Source organism: Cucurbita maxima, unplaced genomic scaffold (assembly GCF_002738345.1).
Source record: "Cucurbita maxima cultivar Rimu unplaced genomic scaffold, Cmax_1.0 Cma_Scf00004, whole genome shotgun sequence".
Classification (NCBI taxonomy): Eukaryota; Viridiplantae; Streptophyta; class Magnoliopsida; order Cucurbitales; family Cucurbitaceae; genus Cucurbita; species Cucurbita maxima.
The window spans coordinates 830,690-848,647 of record NW_019272020.1 but is presented as its reverse complement, the minus strand read 5'-3'; the positions used below and the strand labels follow the sequence as shown (position 1 = coordinate 848,647).

General features: G+C 40.1%; 3 protein-coding genes and 1 long non-coding RNA gene across 13 annotated transcripts; 2 read left to right on the top strand and 2 right to left on the bottom strand.

The window, feature by feature from the left end:
• The first annotated feature begins 13 nt into the window (after positions 1 to 13).
• Positions 14 to 1,675, top strand: LOC111478646. Of its 2 annotated transcripts, none has more exons than XR_002717523.1 (2): positions 14 to 1,276; positions 1,385 to 1,675. It is a non-coding gene; the product is annotated as an uncharacterized LOC111478646 (long non-coding RNA). The 2 variants fall into 2 exon arrangements; XR_002717524.1 differs by having other exon boundaries at positions 1,371 to 1,675.
• A 4,616-nt stretch (positions 1,676 to 6,291) lies between these two features.
• Positions 6,292 to 10,428, top strand: LOC111478556 (probable alpha,alpha-trehalose-phosphate synthase [UDP-forming] 7). The gene is made up of 4 exons (XM_023122874.1): positions 6,292 to 6,514; positions 6,763 to 8,862; positions 9,039 to 9,312; positions 9,448 to 10,428. The coding sequence occupies exons 2-4, from the start codon at positions 6,881 to 6,883 to the stop codon at positions 9,742 to 9,744; spliced, it is 2,553 nt and encodes an 850-aa protein (XP_022978642.1). The 5' UTR covers positions 6,292 to 6,514; positions 6,763 to 6,880; the 3' UTR covers positions 9,745 to 10,428.
• Positions 10,429 to 10,850: 422 nt separating this feature from the next.
• On the bottom strand, positions 10,851 to 12,853 carry LOC111478578 (protein GRAVITROPIC IN THE LIGHT 1-like). 2 transcript variants are annotated; one of them, XM_023122929.1, is made up of 2 exons: positions 12,773 to 12,853; positions 10,851 to 12,406 (listed from the first exon to the last, which is right to left on the bottom strand). In XM_023122929.1, exon 2 carries the CDS (start codon positions 12,212 to 12,214, stop codon positions 11,042 to 11,044), a length of 1,173 nt encoding a protein of 390 aa, XP_022978697.1. In that variant the 5' UTR covers positions 12,215 to 12,406; positions 12,773 to 12,853; the 3' UTR covers positions 10,851 to 11,041. The 2 variants fall into 2 exon arrangements, with proteins under 2 accessions (XP_022978697.1, XP_022978694.1); XM_023122926.1 differs by having other exon boundaries at positions 10,851 to 12,848.
• Positions 12,854 to 13,342: 489 nt separating this feature from the next.
• On the bottom strand, positions 13,343 to 17,704 carry LOC111478619 (ER lumen protein-retaining receptor A-like). Of its 8 annotated transcripts, XR_002717509.1 has the most exons (9): positions 17,563 to 17,698; positions 17,353 to 17,429; positions 16,638 to 16,903; positions 15,893 to 16,008; positions 15,177 to 15,250; positions 15,031 to 15,094; positions 14,836 to 14,932; positions 14,692 to 14,760; positions 13,343 to 14,130 (listed from the first exon to the last, which is right to left on the bottom strand). XR_002717509.1 is itself a non-coding variant. In XM_023122987.1 (7 exons), the coding sequence occupies exons 1-7, from the start codon at positions 17,655 to 17,657 to the stop codon at positions 14,896 to 14,898; spliced, it is 729 nt and encodes a 242-aa protein (XP_022978755.1). In that variant the 5' UTR covers positions 17,658 to 17,697; the 3' UTR covers positions 14,238 to 14,895. The 8 variants fall into 8 exon arrangements, 1 of the variants encoding a protein (XP_022978755.1); XR_002717511.1 differs by having other exon boundaries at positions 14,751 to 14,932; positions 15,009 to 15,094; positions 17,563 to 17,704; XR_002717508.1 differs by having other exon boundaries at positions 14,692 to 14,932; positions 17,563 to 17,697.
• Positions 17,705 to 17,958: the final 254 nt, after the last annotated feature.

Genomic DNA, 17,958 nt, shown 5'->3' with positions numbered 1-17,958 from the left:
TCTGCAGCTGGAGATGGCAGAACCAACAAAGAAAATTGTCCCTTTTCAAAACTTGAAAGTAGGAGCGGACAGGACAAGATTAACCCCATAAAACTGTCTTAATGACACCCCTTTCCACTTTTTTTGCTTCATATAATATACGAACTTCAGAAGAGAGAGACAGAGAGAGATTCCACAAACTAACCAGCACCCACCACTAATTAATGCCTAAAGTCAAAATCAGCAAAGAATCGGACCATTTTAGGCTGCCATTCTGATCCCTTGCACCCTTTTCTTATGGCATCCTTTCATCAGAGTAAGTACTTGAGAAAGAAAAACAAGCTCCCAAAATTTCAGCGAATATATGTCTACTCATCTATTCATTACAATTTACCCAATTTTCCTCCCCTGTTCTTCTTATGCTCCAAACAGGGCCTTGCCAAGTCCTGGAATCTCTGATGTCACATGAATGCATTAATGGGTCAATCATTATATGGCTACTCTTTTTCAATCTGTTGCAATTCAAACCCTCCATAAGGAATGGTCAATAAATTCCTTTCCTCTTTGATCTAAACCCCTTTTACACATTACCCTCCAATTTCATCTCTGCGAAACCAAACCCTCCATTAATGATAAGCTCACTTGATTCTGAAGTCTCCGGTGTGTCATTCCTTTGCCTTCCACGCCCACCAAACAGGGGTGTCTCTCAAAATAAAGTTGAATGAAATGAACCCAACAGCTCTATTATTATTAATAATAGACCTTGGACCCAAATGAAGGGGAGAAAAGACAGCCCAAATTCACCATCATGCTAGTCACGTCTTCTCTATCATTATGTGCACAGCCACATACGTCCATTTCAATATTCCTCACCCATCTCATTTAAACCTCCGAAAAAGAGAACTGCTTTGTCTTCTTCAACCACCGATCCCTTTATTTTATAACATTATCTTAATCTCTGTTTTTCTGGGGTTCAAATTCAATTGGGTTCCCGACTCCATCAATGTCCATCCCCGAACTGCCATTTCCACCTTCTAATTTCATTGCCACTTCCCATACTCCCAGAGTTCAGAAGGTATCCAAAGCCACTTCAGACAGATTGCTTCAGAAATTCTTCGATGCCACAGAATTTGGATTCGATTACGAGAGAAGCGGCCTCTGGTCTCCCCCTCTTCAACGCAGTGTTTATCTGAGCGCTTCGGGTGAAGTTTTCAATCAAGCGGATTTGCATAGGAAACTAGAGAGTGTGTTGAGTTCTCGTCGGAAAAGAGAGGAGAAAAGTCGTTTCAAATTCCGAGTAAGATGCTGCCTTTCACTTCAGATTTGAACTAACAGATCTCTTGATATTCGTTTTTGTGGTTCTGGGGTTCTCTCGAATTAGATGTATGCAGTTTATATGTTGTAGGTGTTTTGGTGCTCTGTGAGGCAAATCTGAAAGCTGCCATCTTTACAGCTATGCTTCCATTCTTCCATTACGGGATCAATAATGGAGCTTCACAGTTGAAGGGTAGAAAACAAAAACAGAGAGGGCCCAAGAAGACAAAAAAAGATCCACCCAATACAGTTCCTATTTTGTTTATTCTGTACAAGTTCAATAGTTGATATTAACAGATTGTTGCTAATCCATAGTTGAAGCCTCTAACATGAATCTCTTTGAGCTGTTAATCTGAACCCCAACTCTTTCAAGTTCCAATTGAACACTGTGCTTTCCTTTTTGTTTTGTTTTCTAGGCATGTGAAACTTCTGCCTCTCTGCATTCCCCCACTCCCTGACCAAACCTTGCCACTGCAGAGAAGCATTATTCTAACAAAAACATTAGTTGGTGAGCACATTAAAATTAATTATTGGGTATGTCAGCGCTACATTGTGCACTAACTCATCTCATCGCCAGTACATCCAACGCTGAGTATCAATTAATTAGCTACAGATGATTAAACCTCTCTTCCAAATTAACATACTTTTAATATCACTAATCCATCTGTACTTAAATCTCTCAATCATTTTAATATCACTAATCCTGTTGAATAACTGGATGATGACAGCATATCTGCCCATGTAGACTTATTGGTGCAACATCTTGAGAGCTTTTCTTACCCATCCCTACTTAACTATGTTAAAAGAGGAAGAAAAATAAAAAAATTGTGTGTCTAGTGTCATGGTCATACTTGTACAAGACGTGTTACTTGTTGCTGCGTATCGAATGTTTTGATCATGTCTATCCAAGACGTGTTGCCTGTGGCCATATTTTCATTCATAATCCCTTTCGTTTATTTTCAACTTTTACCATCCTTTTGTTGTGTCAATACGAGAGGATGATTGATGACCAAAATCATGTCTACATATGTCATGGCTAAAATGACTCAAAATATACTATAGGAGATACGACTAGTTGCAATTTTTCATACTTCGTACTTATTCGTTTTTAGCTTATAACATTTATTTATTTCACATCGTTTTCAACTCATTTTCTCTTTCACGCTTTCTAAAATATTTCTCTCAAACGTGACCCGTGACTCCATCTTACATCAAAGTTGTTTGTAAAGTTTGAATTTCATACGGCCGATTTGTTCGCTGTGTTAGAACAAGTATCACACAATCGCTATTCCGGTAGGTGCAGAGACGGGATTAGTTTGATGTGCAGTGGGCCCAGTCGTTGGATGGATCCAATTACTTCGGGATGCAGGCCCAGGAGAAGTGGCAGCCCATTATGTATGAAGCACACAACAGAGGAAGTGGATTGGGTCATTGAATTTCTTGGAGACTTATGAGTTTTCCAGTATTAAACTCAAAGGACAAATTTTGGTGACGGTGGGGGATGGGGTAACAGCTCAGCTATTACAAACAAAATTTCCAAAAAGAAGGCCAAAAGTCACAAATAATGGAGACTCGTGCGTCACATAGCTCAATCCTTTGAGTATTAGGCCATGAAAATGGATACATCCTGTCCAAACAGAGACCCCTTTGTTGTTGACAATGGGGGCCTCTTGCATTCTTCCCAGCAAACCCTCCGACACCCTTTTTCATTTTTTCAACCATAATCTTGGACTTCTCGCACCTGTTTCCCCTTGTTTTGCTTTCACATCAGAATAAAATTTCTCTTTTTGAGTGTCAAGTTTCCAGTCAAATCTAAACCAGACCTTGCTCCTTCAAATCTGCCTCATTCTCATATGAATCCAAACCAAACTTTCATCATGGTGGCATCTGCTCTGATTATGTTTCTCTTTTGTGTAAGCTAAGAGAGATTGAGGTATGATGGGCGGGGAGATGATCAGAAAATTAAAAAAAAGCAGTAGCCACGAGGGGTTGTCTGAATTGTGGGCTAAGATTCTTATCTTAATATACATTAAAATGAATGGACATGAAAAGGGTGGGTGTGTTTTTGAGGTATGGGCAAACCAGGCGTTAGTTCTTGGCTTTTCTTTATACGCTTGACTTTTCCTACAAAAACAAAACAATTCCAACGTCAATAACATCGAAAAATGTGCGATTTTTATTTTAATTTACTTTTTGTTGGTAAAAAATGTGTTTCTTCGAACCAAAGGAAACATTTTGTGTGTATATGTCCTTTCTTTATCTAACTTTTAATGTCGGCTTTCCACGAAGTTTTGTTGGTGGAAAATGTCATAAATTTTCTTCTTTCTTTGAAGCAGCCTATATTTATGACTCCTCTTCATTCCACCTTGTGTCTGCTCTTCTTTCACTACAAACTACATTAATTCAAATGGATATTTTATTTTATCACAAGGGACACCCACAATTACAAAATAATCCAACCGAATCAATTTGAATAGGACCTGTTATGGGTAGAATTTTGAAGCATAAGGGCCCGCAATCCACGTAGAGTCGTTGAAGCCATGTGAATCTAACTTCACGAGCCTCACAATATGTCGAGCTTTGGTTGAATGCAAAATCTCATATTAGAGCGTGTGGGACTCAACACTACACTAGTATGACTATCTTTTTTGCAAGTCTACTTACGAATATGACTTATCACCTTAACGTAAAGTTGGACCTTTGACCAAATTATCCCCTCAACCTAACTAAATACATATTAAAGCATGAATTAAAATATAAGTTTTCTTTCCCACAGCCATCATGAATTACCTTATGTCAACCAAAATTAAAAGCATGGATTTGAATGCCAGGGATGTTGTATGTTATGAACTTGCAACTTCACCCTTCACCATTATGTTTGAGTGATATGCAGTAAATGGCGGCAGCGCAGCTCCTATGAGTTGGGCTGGATATTCAATTTGGGGCTGCTCTGCCGTGGAGACAGGGGACTATCTCCACAACTTGTAACCTGCATTTCTTCTACAGTCGTCGGCGGCCACCTTACGACGCACCGAATTCCACCCCCCATTTTTTTTTTTCTCTCTCTCTCTGTCCATTTTCAAATAGTCAAACCCATTTGATATTGACCCTTTGCTTCAATCGCACGACGCCTAAGGGAGCTTCCTTCCCTCCACCTGTATAAATAATCCTCCACCAAAACAAAACCCCATCTCATCACTGAATCGAGATCTCTCCTTTTTCTCTCCATGGCTTGTTTCAAACTCATCACTTGGCCACTCATTCTGACCCTTCTATTCGCATCCTCTGCTCCCACTTCACACGCCGCCAGACTCCAACGAACGGATAGCCTCTTTCTGGCTGCCCTTCCCAAGGGCACCGTCCCCTCTTCCACTCCCAGCAAGAAAGGCCATGCCATGGTCCTCGACCAGAAGCTCACTGCCCGACACCTTGTACAGTCCGTTCCAAGCCCCGGCGTTGGCCATTAATACATATTCATTATTATTCTGGGTTTTGGATTTTATTCTTTGATAGATAGAGTAGTTGTACAAACATGGATTGATAATTATATTCCATTATGTGGCTTAGCTTCAAGCTCCTCTCCATCTTTCTTCGTCTTCTTCTTCTTCTCGACAATCAAATTGCATTGCATCCTAACAGTTTCATTCAATAATTTGTGAACATAATTTGGTGAAATGTAACGAATCTTGAAAGGAAAGGCATGTTGTAGGAGGGATTGAAGAAGAGCCAAACCTGCCAAATGCAGCCTACGAACTCTGTAAATAAGTATTAACGTCTCGATTCTTTTTTCTGGGAACCTTTTCAACCGCTGTCCATGTCGAAATTGAGAGGTGAAAAATTGTACCCCATGTGAGTTTAATCCAATGAGCATCAACAATTATGGGGGGAAAATTCTCAAAATTTTCGAGAAATTTGTGACCATAAATGAAGGTCTCCCGCATCATGAGGAAGATGCCTAGAACGACGACGTTTTAAAGGCCCACTCTGATGGGCAAAACGTGAGTGACAGGGCCCAAAACAAGTGGACTTTGGGCTCCCATTGGGTTTCAATATTGTTGTGGGCCGGTCCACGTAGCAACTTGAACCGCAAGTGCTGAAGTTTATATTTAATTATACTATAGTCCGATTTTATAATGCTTTATTGATTGTAACGCAAATCTTTATCCTATACAATTCAATATTATGTCCATGATATTTCTAGAACAATTTTTAAATGGTATGGGTCTACGCATTAAATACTAAAGAAATAGATATTTATTACAAATTTATAAACTTTTAAGGTAGATTAATGTGTTTAAAATACATATATTTCTTGTGTAAAAAATAAAAAAGAAAAGAAAAGAAAAAGACAAGAAAATGACATTTGAGCTCTCATCGAAGGCTTTGTTAATCTCACCCTCCTCCCAACCAGAAACACCGGACCAAACCCTAACCACAAATGCATCCCATTTATTTATTTATTTATTCATTATTCTTTTTTAATCCCACGGCCTCCCTTGGGGTATGACGTCACCAATGACATCCCTCTCACCAAAATGCCTCACGTACCCTTGTATTCCTCCTCATCCGAAACACGCCTATTCTCGCTGTCCACGTGGACCAACCTCGTGACCGAAACCTGACTTGCCTGTCCCCACCTGCGGCCACTCAGGTACGCCCCTGGACCACTCCCGTTTCTAAACTCCTCACGCGGCGCCCTTATCGAGCACGTGCCCGTATCAAACTCCAGACCCCGTTCCATTTTCAGTCATCAGGATCACCCTCTTCCCCTGCTCCTCGCCGCACCCGATTTCCTCTCCTTTCGCTATGGTTCTCTGACGTGGCTACTTCCACCACCCGACACGTAGCGATTGCTCCAGCAGCGGCAACTGGGAGCGCGTGGGACTGAACCTTGGTCATAGCCAGTTGGCATTACTGGGTAGTCTATTGGGCGACCTTATCCTCTTCTTTTTTTATTTTCTTTTTTGTTTGGTATTATATAAATAATTTTTTTCCAGAGAGGAAAAAGATTGCAATTTGGGAATTGTTTAGAGCAAAGAAAAGGTAGAGGAAAGGGAGAGGCCGTACTGCGACTCTTTGGCTTGGAGAGAGAGACCAAAACCAAACCCTAGATTTTTCAGTCCTAAGTTCCAAATTTGTTCATTTATTCACTCCAATTTCAGATCCGACCCCCAACAATCGTTCTTCCCGCTGCTTACTATTCATTTTTTGCGTCTTCCTGGTAATCATTTTTGCATCTTCATCTCTACCTTGCACTTAATTTCTGTTCTCTACTTATTTTCCTGTTCAGCTTTATCAGACTCCCCGTTTTTGGTATTTCGGAAGGATTTAGGTGGATCATGTTCTAATTTTGTGTATCTTTTAATTGATGCTTATAAGTTCTTGATACTTTGGGTGTGCGATTTTCATGTGAAATTTGTACTTGGTCTTTGTTGTGACGCTCTGCTCTTTATGCGATCCCCGTTGCAGATCTTGCCTAATTTTAGACATTGAAGAAGGAGGAAACTCGTCTTGTGTTTTGTGAATACTCTCTTGAGATTCTTTGTCAAGCTTTTTTGAGTTGGAAATTTTTATTAGGTCAGTAAAGATGATGTCCAAATCGTATACCAATCTTTTAGATTTAGCATCTGGGAATTTTCCCATCATGGGTCGTGAGAAGAAGCGACTTCCACGCGTAATGACTGTTACGGGGGTAATATCAGAGCTTGATGATGAGCAGGCAAATAGTGTGACTTCTGAGGGACCTTCGTCAGTTGTGCAAGACCGTATAATTATTGTAGCCAATCAGCTTCCTATTAAAGCTAAGCGTAGACCGGACGATATAGGCTGGAGTTTTAGTTGGGATGAAGACTCTTTGCTGTGGCAGCTCAAGGATGGTTTACCTGAAGATATGGAGGTTTTGTATGTAGGATCTTTGCGGGTGGATGTTGATTCATCCGAACAAGATGATGTCTCCCAGCTTTTGTTGGAGAGGTTTAAGTGTGTTCCTGCGTTTTTGCCTCAGGCAATTTTATCAAAATTTTATCATGGTTTTTGTAAGCAGCAACTGTGGCCACTATTCCATTACATGCTTCCGTACTCTGCAACTCATGGTGGTCGGTTTGATCGGTCTCTGTGGGAGGCGTATGTTGCAGCAAATAAAATTTTTTCCCAAAGGGTGATTGAGGTCATAAACCCAGATGATGACTTTGTATGGATTCATGATTACCATTTAATGGTGCTGCCTTCCTTCTTGAGGCGAAGGTTTACAAGATTGAGGATGGGTTTTTTTCTTCACAGTCCATTTCCTTCCTCAGAAATATATAGAACTTTACCAGTGAGGGAAGAGATTCTTAAGGCACTTTTGAATGCTGACCTTATTGGTTTTCACACTTTCGACTATGCTCGACATTTCTTGTCTTGTTGTAGTCGGATGTTGGGTTTGGAATATCAGTCAAAGAGGGGTTATATTGGGTTGGAATATTTTGGAAGGACTGTGGGGATAAAGATCATGCCTGTTGGAATTCACATGGGCCAGATGGAGTCAGTGTTAAGACTTGCTGATAAAGACTGGAGGGTACAGGAGCTCAAGCGGCAGTTTGAAGGGAAAGTTGTGTTACTTGGAGTTGATGATATGGACATTTTCAAAGGGGTCAATCTGAAGTTGTTGGCAATGGAACAAATGCTAAGGCAACATCCAAAGTGGCAGGGAAGAGCCGTTTTCATACAGATTGCAAACCCAGCTAGAGGAAAGGGGAAAGATCTTGAGGAAATACGAGAGGAAATACAGGAATGCTGTAAGAGAATTAATGAAAGTTTTGGACAGACAAATTATGAGCCTATTGTGTTCATTGATCGGCCTGTTTCTCTCACTGAAAGAGCTGCATATTACACGGTTGCCGAATGTGTTGTAGTCACAGCGGTGAGGGATGGGATGAATCTAACACCTTATGAGTACGTTGTCTGCAGGCAGGGAACCTCTGGATCAGATTATAGTTCAGAATCAAATGGGCCACAGAAGAGCATGCTAGTGATATCAGAGTTCATGGGATGTTCCCCTTCTCTTAGTGGTGCTATACGGGTTAACCCATGGAACATCGAAGCTACTGCTGAAGCATTGAATGAGGCAATATCAATGGCTGATGCTGAAAAGCAATTGCGCCATGAAAAGCATTATAAATATGTGAGTACACATGATGTGGCGTACTGGTCAAAGAGTTTTTTCCAAGATATGGAAAGAACTTGTAAGGATCACTTCAGACGACGGTGCTGGGGAATTGGGTTGGGCTTTGGCTTCAGAGTTGTAGCACTTGATCCCAACTTTAGAAAGTTGTCTATTGATGCCATTGTAGCTGCATATTCGAGGTCGAAAAGGAGGGCCATACTTTTGGATTATGACGGCACTGTCATGCCACAAACATCAATTGATAAGGCCCCAAGTCGTCAAGTTATTTCAATCATAGATTCTCTTTGCGATGATGTTAGGAATACCGTTTTTGTTGTCAGTGGAAGAGGGCGTGAAAGTTTGGGCAACTGGTTTTCTTCTTGCAATAAACTTGGAATTGCTGCCGAGCATGGCTACTTTATGAGGTTTGGTTCTTTTTTTCTCCTCCCCCCCCCCCCNCCCCCCCCCCCCCCCCCCCCCCCCCCCCCCCCCCCCCCCCAAAAAAAAAAAAAAAAAAAAAAGGAATTGTTCTTCCATCTATTTTCCTTTTCATTTTTGTATTTAGATATACAGCAGTTGTTTGAATCTTGGAATTTATCAGGTGGTCTGCTGATAAGGACTGGGAAAACTGTGGTCAAGGTAGTGATTTTGGCTGGATACAGATCGCAGAGCCAGTCATGAAATTATATACAGAAGCAACTGACGGCTCTTCTATTGAAACCAAGGAAAGTGCCTTGGTGTGGCACCACCGGGATGCAGACCCTGATTTTGGTTGCAGTCAGGCCAAGGAACTGTTGGATCACCTTGAAAGTGTGCTGGCAAATGAACCAGTCGCTGTAAAAAGTGGTCAGTTTATTGTAGAAGTGAAGCCACAGGTATTTCTTCTACTTTAAGTTTCTAAAATAACGCCAATTGAGTTGTTCCTGAATTTTTTTGGGAAGATAGAAACAAGTTCTCTCGCTCATTAAGAGTCTCTGAAGACTGATTCAAATATGTATTATTACTTTTAGGGAGTCAGTAAAGGTTTGGTGGCAGAAAAGATCTTCACGTCAATGACGGACGCAGGCAGACGAGCTGATTTTGTGCTATGCATTGGTGATGATAGATCTGATGAAGACATGTTTGAGATCATTGGTCATGCAGTCTCAAGTGGCGTCCTCTCTTCCAATACATTAGTTTTTGCCTGCACAGTCGGACAGAAACCAAGCAAGGCCAAGTATTACTTGGATGACACAACTGAGGTCATAAACATGCTTGAAGCCCTTGCAGAAGTTTCTGACATTTCTTCTCCTCCAGAATCCCCTTGACATATTTGCTCCATGGTGGCGTAGTATAACGTCCTGCAGTCTCTTCTCCTCCTAAGCGAGTGATGAAACTGACCTCGCTGGCTGGTGATTAGTATCGTATTCATTTTCGGCTTGTTGGAAATGGAAATGGCTTGATATATACAAGTGGGATGCAAAAGTATGAAATAGGGGGAAGCATTCAGTCTTGGCATTGGGGACTCGGATGGGGATGGAATGGAATTTATATGGACTGACTGACTTGATTGACTTGGGAGGATGTAACAGAAACAACAGAGAGGAAGATGGCTGAATGATTTGTGAATATAATTTGAGGCACAGCCATTGATATTTACACGCTGGTTTGAAGTTGGCAGTCCCCAGGGAGTTGTTATCTCACAACCTTTCGTTTGATTCCATACTAAATCTTTGGGTGGTGGGATGATGATCAGAGTTCGATTAGAAAGTCAGAAACAGAAGAAGCCTGAACTCATTTTGTTCTGAAAACTGTACCAAAAATGGACAACATAAATGATGTCCTTTGTCCTTTTTCTTGTTAAATTCTTGAGTGCATTTGTTTTCTCAATGTTGTTACTTGAACCGTTTTCATTTTGCTCACAAGAAATCTGTAAATTTCCTATATTTTGCTAAGATTTGCACTACATTTTTGTTAATAAGAATGTGTTTTGCTGACATGGATTCTAAGCATCGGGTATGTTGTAGTATGAGCCTTTTCTTTGTTTGAGCTAAGAACACTAAGGTCTTATATTGGTTGGAAAGGGAAACGAAACAATCGTTTAAAACTTTGAGGGAAAGCCCGTAAGAGAAAGCTCAAAAAGGATAATATGTCCTAACGGTGAGCTTAGGCTATTACAAATGGTATTAGAGTCATATTCCGAACGATGTGGCTATCAAAGATGCTATGCTTCCAAGAGAGTAGATTGTGAGATCATAAACTTCTCCGAAAAAATCCAACAAATTATTTAGTATAAAAAGAAGATAGGTTGGGAACACTTAATTCAAAAGAAAAAGAAGAAGTCATGATAGTGTTGTTCAGAATTAGTTCATTTATTTATTTTTCAATAATATCATCATGTTCTATGGTAAGGACCTTACTTTAAGATTAAATATATATATTAATATCATATGTCTGACTGTATATTACAATACAGATATTTATACAATTCATTGAAAAAATTCAAAATAGTTTACAGTTCGCTGCATCAATTCTGATCTAACGGTCATGGAAGCTTAAACCTAACGGCTGAGATTTTCCGAACAGTCCATCTCCTTCGTTCCGAGTTCCTACCCGCCATCGACTTTAGCGTCTTGGCGGCGATAAATAAACCCGACTCTGTACCACCGTTTCTCCAATCTTGAAACCCGGAACGACGGTAAACCGAACTCGGGGCTCCGACCCGGATCCTACGGTGGAATCATTCATGTCCGCCGGAGAAAACAATATTTCTTCGGTAACGCATTGCATGTAAACTTCTGAGAATCTGCTTTTCTTCCTCACTTGGAAGATCGTAACATCGTTGTGAAGTGAAAATGCCAAACATCGCAGAAGCCAAACGCGCTTCGACATCTCGGCGAAGGCGGCGTAGAACGTCGTGTCGGGAACGCCGCCGGAGTTTATGATTTTCCGCTGGTTTAGATTTCCGAAGAGCGAGCACTCCATTTTCGCGTGGACGAGTTGGAGGTACTTGGAGCGGGTGAATTTAGCGAATGAGGAGTTGGGGTTTTGAGATATGAATATTTTTGGATTTACTGGTTTGAGCTTCTTGAATTTATCGAACATTTGGTGGTTTTGCTGCTCATCGAGAGGTAGGGAATCGTTTTGGAGTATGAAATTTGTGTCGGTTGTAAAACCTTCGAACATTGTTTTGCAGACGAACGATTCGAAAGCGAAGCTTCGATGGGTTGGCTCTGGGAATTCGGTGTCCGAACCGACGATGCATTCGATGGCCGCGTTGAGGTCCCAGCTTGCTGATTCCATTTCGCGGATCATCAATTTCACGAAATTTCTGATGGATCTTACGGTATAATGGAGGAATTGGGCAAAGTGGGTCGGATTCAAAACCGGAAATTGAAGATTATCAAACATGGATAAAGAGCCACTTGCATCCAGCTTCTTCTCCAACGACTTGTTGAACGAAAGTAATTCACCAAGTTTTTTCTTCAACGAGACAATGTCGACATTCTTATGCTCCGATTCAGCCTGCATTTTCTTAATCGTAATTTCGTAGGTTTTCATCAAACTTTGCTGTTCTTGAATCTCCGAGAGCATTAACGTCACCTGGGGTGAGAGATCGAGTTCTTTCTTTAAGAAGCTTCGTTTCAACTCTGAAATGACCTTTAATTCGTCCACCACCGCTTGGTCTGCAGCTTGAATTGCGTCGCTGTTGTAAGGACTCTGTGCCATTTGAAGCTCGGCGTAAGCTGCTTTGATTGAAGTAACGCTTGCAAAAAGCTTCGCAACCAGAGCTTCCATGACTGCCCTGTTTCGAGCTTTGACATCTTCTTCACTTCTCTCGAAGACTTGGGATTTTCCTCCATGAATACCGGAATCTTCTTTGAACTTGTTGTGGGAAACCAGAACACAGATGCCATTACTGGACGCGATCCTTTTCGCGTTCCTGAGATTGATTACCTTCTGAAATGTCCTGGCGAATCTCGTCTTGCTCTTCACACATGATTTGGGTTTGATCGTTTCCATAAGAAAAAAAGAACACACGCTCACACTCAAAAAGAGAGCTATATTGAACTCATAAGAGGGTGAGAGGTTCCAATGGTGGAAGCTTTGGTGATTGGCAGAGGAAAACAGAGGAAGTAGTAAAAGAGCTAAAGGGCAGAGCCGAATTTTCTTTGCAAAAAGCAAAAGCGAAAACTTTGACCGTGTCTTAGATTAAGGCCGGAAATGGAGGTCCGGCTCTAATAAAGCAAGGATTTAAAGCGCAGGTGAGAGGAAAAGAAAAGGAAAAGGAAGCCATTGCCATTGCAGCAGCACTGTCAAGATTGCAACGCAGTTACAGAGGATGAGTACAGGTACTTAATAATACTCTGATTTTCCATGAAGCGACTCTGCTTCAATTTGAAGAAAGGCTGCTCCTCAAGCTCAGTTTAATAATATGGTTTCAAGAATATTTACAGCCTCAGCCTGGAGGTCATATTATTACAAATATTTGTGAAGTCTATGCTTGTAAAGTGATCGATGAGCTTCGGCTGTGATCAAATCATGGAACCAATTTTAGTCATTGGACAATGCAAGGCACTGGTCGGAATATGTATCTCGATCCGTTCTTTTAGTGGTTAATAAGAGTCTCAACCAGCTTACATAAAAGAAGCTTCCTTCTAAAATGATAACAATGAGTGGTTTGGGTAGAAAATGAATCTGGTTAAGTAAAAAGGCAGTGGAGTGAAGGAGGGGGAATTAATATGCAAAGTGAAAAAATGAGGAGTCTTCATTAAGAGGGTTGTCGATGGCCAACTATGTCCTCCCTCACGCTCCATAGTTCCGACACAAATGAGACAAACTTAGTGCACTAAACTCAGCTAACTTCCAATGGCGGACACCACAATGTTTGCTTCTTCTCTTAACTTATCAATCAATCATACATTCTCCCACAATATTCCTTCTAATCTTTGTATTTGTTAAATAAGACATCCTTTAATGATTATAATGAAGGCACTAAGCATGCTTCAATCCATCGGTGACATCAATTTACATTCACATGCAGACACAGACAAGCCAAAAGTTTTAATATTTGGCTCTTTTTGGCCTTTCCCTATTTAGCTTTTCTGGTTATTCTTCTTTAGTTGAACCCTTTCCTCAATTCCAAACTAATAGTTGTTAAAAAATGACAAAGAGAAGACAGAAATTTGAAAGTAGTGGAACAGGATTCAAAGCAAGGCAAGGACTGGCCTGGGGTTGAAAACTTGAAAAGGGATTCATACTTGCAATCATGAATTGAGAAGAACGGTGAAGCTTTTTGGGATTGGCAACGCACTTTGGTAGGCCTCTGCTCTTTGCTTTAACCAGTGGGGGTCTTCACAACTTTCACCTCAGAAGACTCGATTCATAGCCTTCACTTCCCATACCACTAACTTGAACTGCAAAAAAAGAAACTCAAATGTAGTAGAATAGCCCTCCTTAGTAGGCATGACCATTAGTTCAGTTCAACAAACCTTACATTTCACTATACATCCAACCATTTCAAAATTCAAAGTTGTCTTTTACAGAAACTCTCTCTTTTCAGAACACAAAATGACTCTGATTCGTTTATCTCTAGATGTTCTTCCTCCGATACACCTAAATCAGCCTTATCTTCAGATCAGACATACTGATTCTTCTTTGGCTTTGATAAGCGGTAGCTGCAGTTTAAAGTATGAGAGTTGTCCAATGATACACTGTGAAGCACAACGAAGTTGAAAAAGAAAATTCAGAAACCGTCAGAGACTTCTTGAATAACATTAGTGACGAGCTATTGTACTGCAACTAAAGGGAAAAGGCAAAGTTTCGTAGATAGCTCTGCTATACCGTACAAAACATCGATGTGTTTTACATTGTTTCAGCCAACCCTTATACATTGTACAACACTACCAAAAATTTACTAATAATTAACTTCAAAGTTGTCAACAAACACAAAGACCACGTTTGCCAAATGAGTACTCAGCTTCAAATTTGATCACAACAATGACAGAGGAGGATGCTAAGAACTCAATGTTGAATTTACTACAATTAATCGAAAACTAAAACTAAAACCATATTTCAATTGATATCTATTAGTAGCGTAACAAAAATCAACTTCAAATTTGTTCTCTGTGACAATGGGAAAGTGGTTTCCTTGGCAATGAACTTAGGAACTAGAGAATGGCATCAGCTTATATAATCTTGAAGTTTGTCTTCCCAAGGAAATCCTTACAAGTTAGAAATGAAGAAAAGCAACCTAACCTCAGAAACTATATTACCTATGAACAAGGTTAATCAAAGAGTCCCTACAAAATGTCAGTTTCCATCATGAACCCACCCGTGGTACCCTACACAGAAACAAAGGAGTTTGTGATGATTGAAGTTAGGTGTTCTATCCCTACTCCCAAGCCAAGTTTACCTACCATGTAAAAGCTTTGCTGGATCTCAAGCTCCATAATATCATACCCTGAACCCAGATCTAATCAAGCTGGCAACCGAAGCTTCGCATTGTTTCTCCAGCTGCAAAAGGTAGATTAAAAAAAAGGAATTATCACACGATATGATACAGCAGTGTATAAGAAAACAAAAACAATACCCTAGGAGTTTGCTTCAATCACCTAATGTAGTAGTAGTAAAAAAAATCAGCATATAAAGCTGTCTGAACCAGGCCAGCGTTGAAAGCTACAAGAAACAAAACATCATGTAAGACATCTAATGATAACAACTGAGAGTTTGTGTGACCAAGACCAACCCAAATCTTTACCTATCCACCGATTGAAGTGTGTGTATGTGAAGTATCGGTAGATCCAGTTGAGGATGTAGAGTGCACGATAAGCTCTGCAGAATGATTTTAGTTCCAATCAGAAGAACTGTTTTTGCAAAACAATGACGAGAGGGTACAACAAGAAGAAGCTTGGATTTAAGCTCAAGTAAGAGCTTCTTCCCAAGAAGATCAACAGGAATTGTATCTGTAATATCTATACAAATTTCATCTGCAAACCACTTGTCAAAACCTTCTCCATGATAAAATGGCCGGAAACAATCATAAATTCATGACAAACATGTAAGATTTTCTTGAAGAATATATTGGATGTATAATGCATGGCTGTTTAGTCCATTGACATCATACATGAAGGATTTTTCATAAACCATTAGGAATAAGTGTCATAATGCTAATGCATCCAAAAGTTTTTGACCCTTTTCTAGGAGTCTACTTAAAGAAATCTATAAATTTTCAGGGCAGCAATTGACCCAAATCCTTGTCCATGTGAATCTAAAAACCCATTTATATATGCCAATTAGAAAATTTATTGTTTTGATTGGTCATAGCTCTAAGGGATACGACTATATCTAATACGAACAGCAGCAGAAATGGAAAAAGAGTGAGTGATCATATTCCTTTAAAGATGATGAGGTTATGAAAGCAAGAACGTAATCCTTCCATAAAGCAGCAACAACCGTAAAGGGAAATATACGAACCCAAGAAAGAAGACATAATGACTGGTTAAATTGTCCACATTCCCACTTCGTTGCAATAAAACTAATTGAGGAAGAATTGCTACGGCCTCCATGTATATTGAAAACGCCCAAAAGATCTGGAGCAAAAAAAGTTCAACAATATCATTTTCTATTGCATCATATCCTTGCTCATTTAGAAAGTACATGGGAAACCCTAAATGGGGATTGGATCAGAGTAACAATGTGGATTATTTATACAGTAATAAAATGATAAAATATAGCATTTCTAACAAGTATCAACAAAAGTGAAATCATCATGTCTATGAAGGTAACATGGCAAACGGGTAATAGGAAATGATAAAACTACATTGCAAAAATTTTAGTTTCGACGCTTATGTTTCTGCAGGACCTCTTCGAATTGTTCGTTAAGGGGACGCAAATATTTCGTGACAATAGTTAAGACCTAATCACACTTGGGTAAGGAATGCACCGCGATAGAAAACTGCTCATGATTTTTTGACCAGGAGAGTTTCCAGTGATGCTCTAGTGCCAAATCCAATTTATGAACTTTTGCAGTTAGGGAACAGATTATCATCTTGGTTTTAATTACATATGGAAATTGCCTAATTGGGATGAAATGTGGAAAAAATGAACTGATTAGGCTCATCAATTGTACGAAACGGAATCGATAACTATGTATATTGCCAATGCCTACCCTGAAACCATCAAACGCAAACTAAAATCATTTATATTAAAAATGTCTCACCTCTTGAAACCCAAACTTCTCGTTCACTAAAAGGGCGAGAATGAAACATGCAGCAACAAGAAAATAATGACGAAAAGTGTCAAGAACTTTATCATATGACCGCCTCACGGTTGGATGCAGCCTCATACACCAAACAATTGCCAGAGAGCTTGCTATAAAAATCAGCTTCATCACAGTGTTATAGATAGATATGAAATCCGTGAATAGATCCAAATACCGGGCCAGAAAAACAATGGCATACAGCTCCTGAGTCTTGAGAGAAATTCCTTCAAAATAAAATTTTTTAATATCAGTTCCACATTCATATTCCAATTAAGATGAAGGGTCTCTCTAAACTACCTATATCCGACTCACAAAAATCAACTCGGTAAAGTATTAATTTTGAACCTAGTTATCTCGAAAACTAAGGGGGGGCAAAAAAGCCCTAATGCTCCAATCATCAGCGCAAAAAGTACCAAAACTTCATTTCAAAAGTTAAAATTCAATTGACCAGTTATAACACCATCCGGAAGCTGAACTGACTAAAGCCCTGCTTCAAGAAGTCGATATCAGAATCCCATTTCCATTTATCCACCAATGAGACATAAACTAAAAGAATACAGGGAGACCCACACTGCTTGTTTCCAAATTCTTCGTACCATTTTCTCTTCCTCAATGCTAGAACCAAATAGAAAAAAAAAAATGGAAGGAAAGGGGAGGTGACACTGATAATTACCCGAGCAGGATTTAGTAGCATACATTTTGAGAAGAAGAATTAAAATACTGATCAAGTGGGTCATATCGCCGGCGAACCTGAAAATATTCATGGTTTCCGAGTAAAGAAGACGATAGGTAGGTTAGATTATGGGGACGATTGAAACGAAGCAAGAGAGAACGGGGAAATGAGGCGGAGGGAATTGGGAAAGGGCAATGACTGGAAACAGACGTGGCAACTGGAAACGCCCTCTGCCTCCACGATGTTCTGCGCATTCGCCGCCAACAAAACTGACACAGCGCGAAACAGATCATCAATTTGACCATAAATCATGACAGTCCACATAATTCTTTTTTTTTTTTTTTAATTAATAAACTGTTCTTTATACATTAATCAGTAGGCTAGCGAGAAGGGCCGGTTTGGGTTTTGGTGTCGATCAGCCCATTTGATAATGGGTTGGGCTTGGCCCAGCCAACAAGGCCCACGATCCATTCCATCCATTTGAAAAGGTGAGGGGACAGAAAAGTGATCGAGTTTGACAAAATTGTTAGATTGTGAAAGTTTTTCAAAGTTGGGAAAACAAGAACATGATTCCCTAGATTCGCCAAGCTCCCTCCCTAGCCGCCT

Bases quoted from the DNA above. Each gene is read 5' to 3' on its own strand.
- LOC111478556 (XM_023122874.1), top strand. From the start codon at position 6,881: ATGATGTCCAAATCGTATACCAATCTTTTAGATTTAGCATCTGGGAAT. The intron at 8,863-9,038 runs GTTTGGTTCTTT...GGAATTTATCAG, and splicing joins GAGCATGGCTACTTTATGAG to GTGGTCTGCTGATAAGGACT. The intron at 9,313-9,447 runs GTATTTCTTCTA...TATTACTTTTAG, and splicing joins TTGTAGAAGTGAAGCCACAG to GGAGTCAGTAAAGGTTTGGT.
- LOC111478578 (XM_023122926.1), bottom strand. From the start codon at position 12,439: ATGGAAACGATCAAACCCAAATCATGTGTGAAGAGCAAGACGAGATTC.
- LOC111478619 (XM_023122987.1), bottom strand. From the start codon at position 17,657: ATGGTCAAATTGATGATCTGTTTCGCGCTGTGTCAGTTTTGTTGGCGG. The intron at 16,009-16,637 runs GTGAGACATTTT...TTTTTGCTCCAG, and splicing joins AGAAGTTTGGGTTTCAAGAG to ATCTTTTGGGCGTTTTCAAT. The intron at 15,095-15,176 runs GTAAAGATTTGG...TGTTTCTTGTAG, and splicing joins ACACTTCAATCGGTGGATAG to CTTTCAACGCTGGCCTGGTT.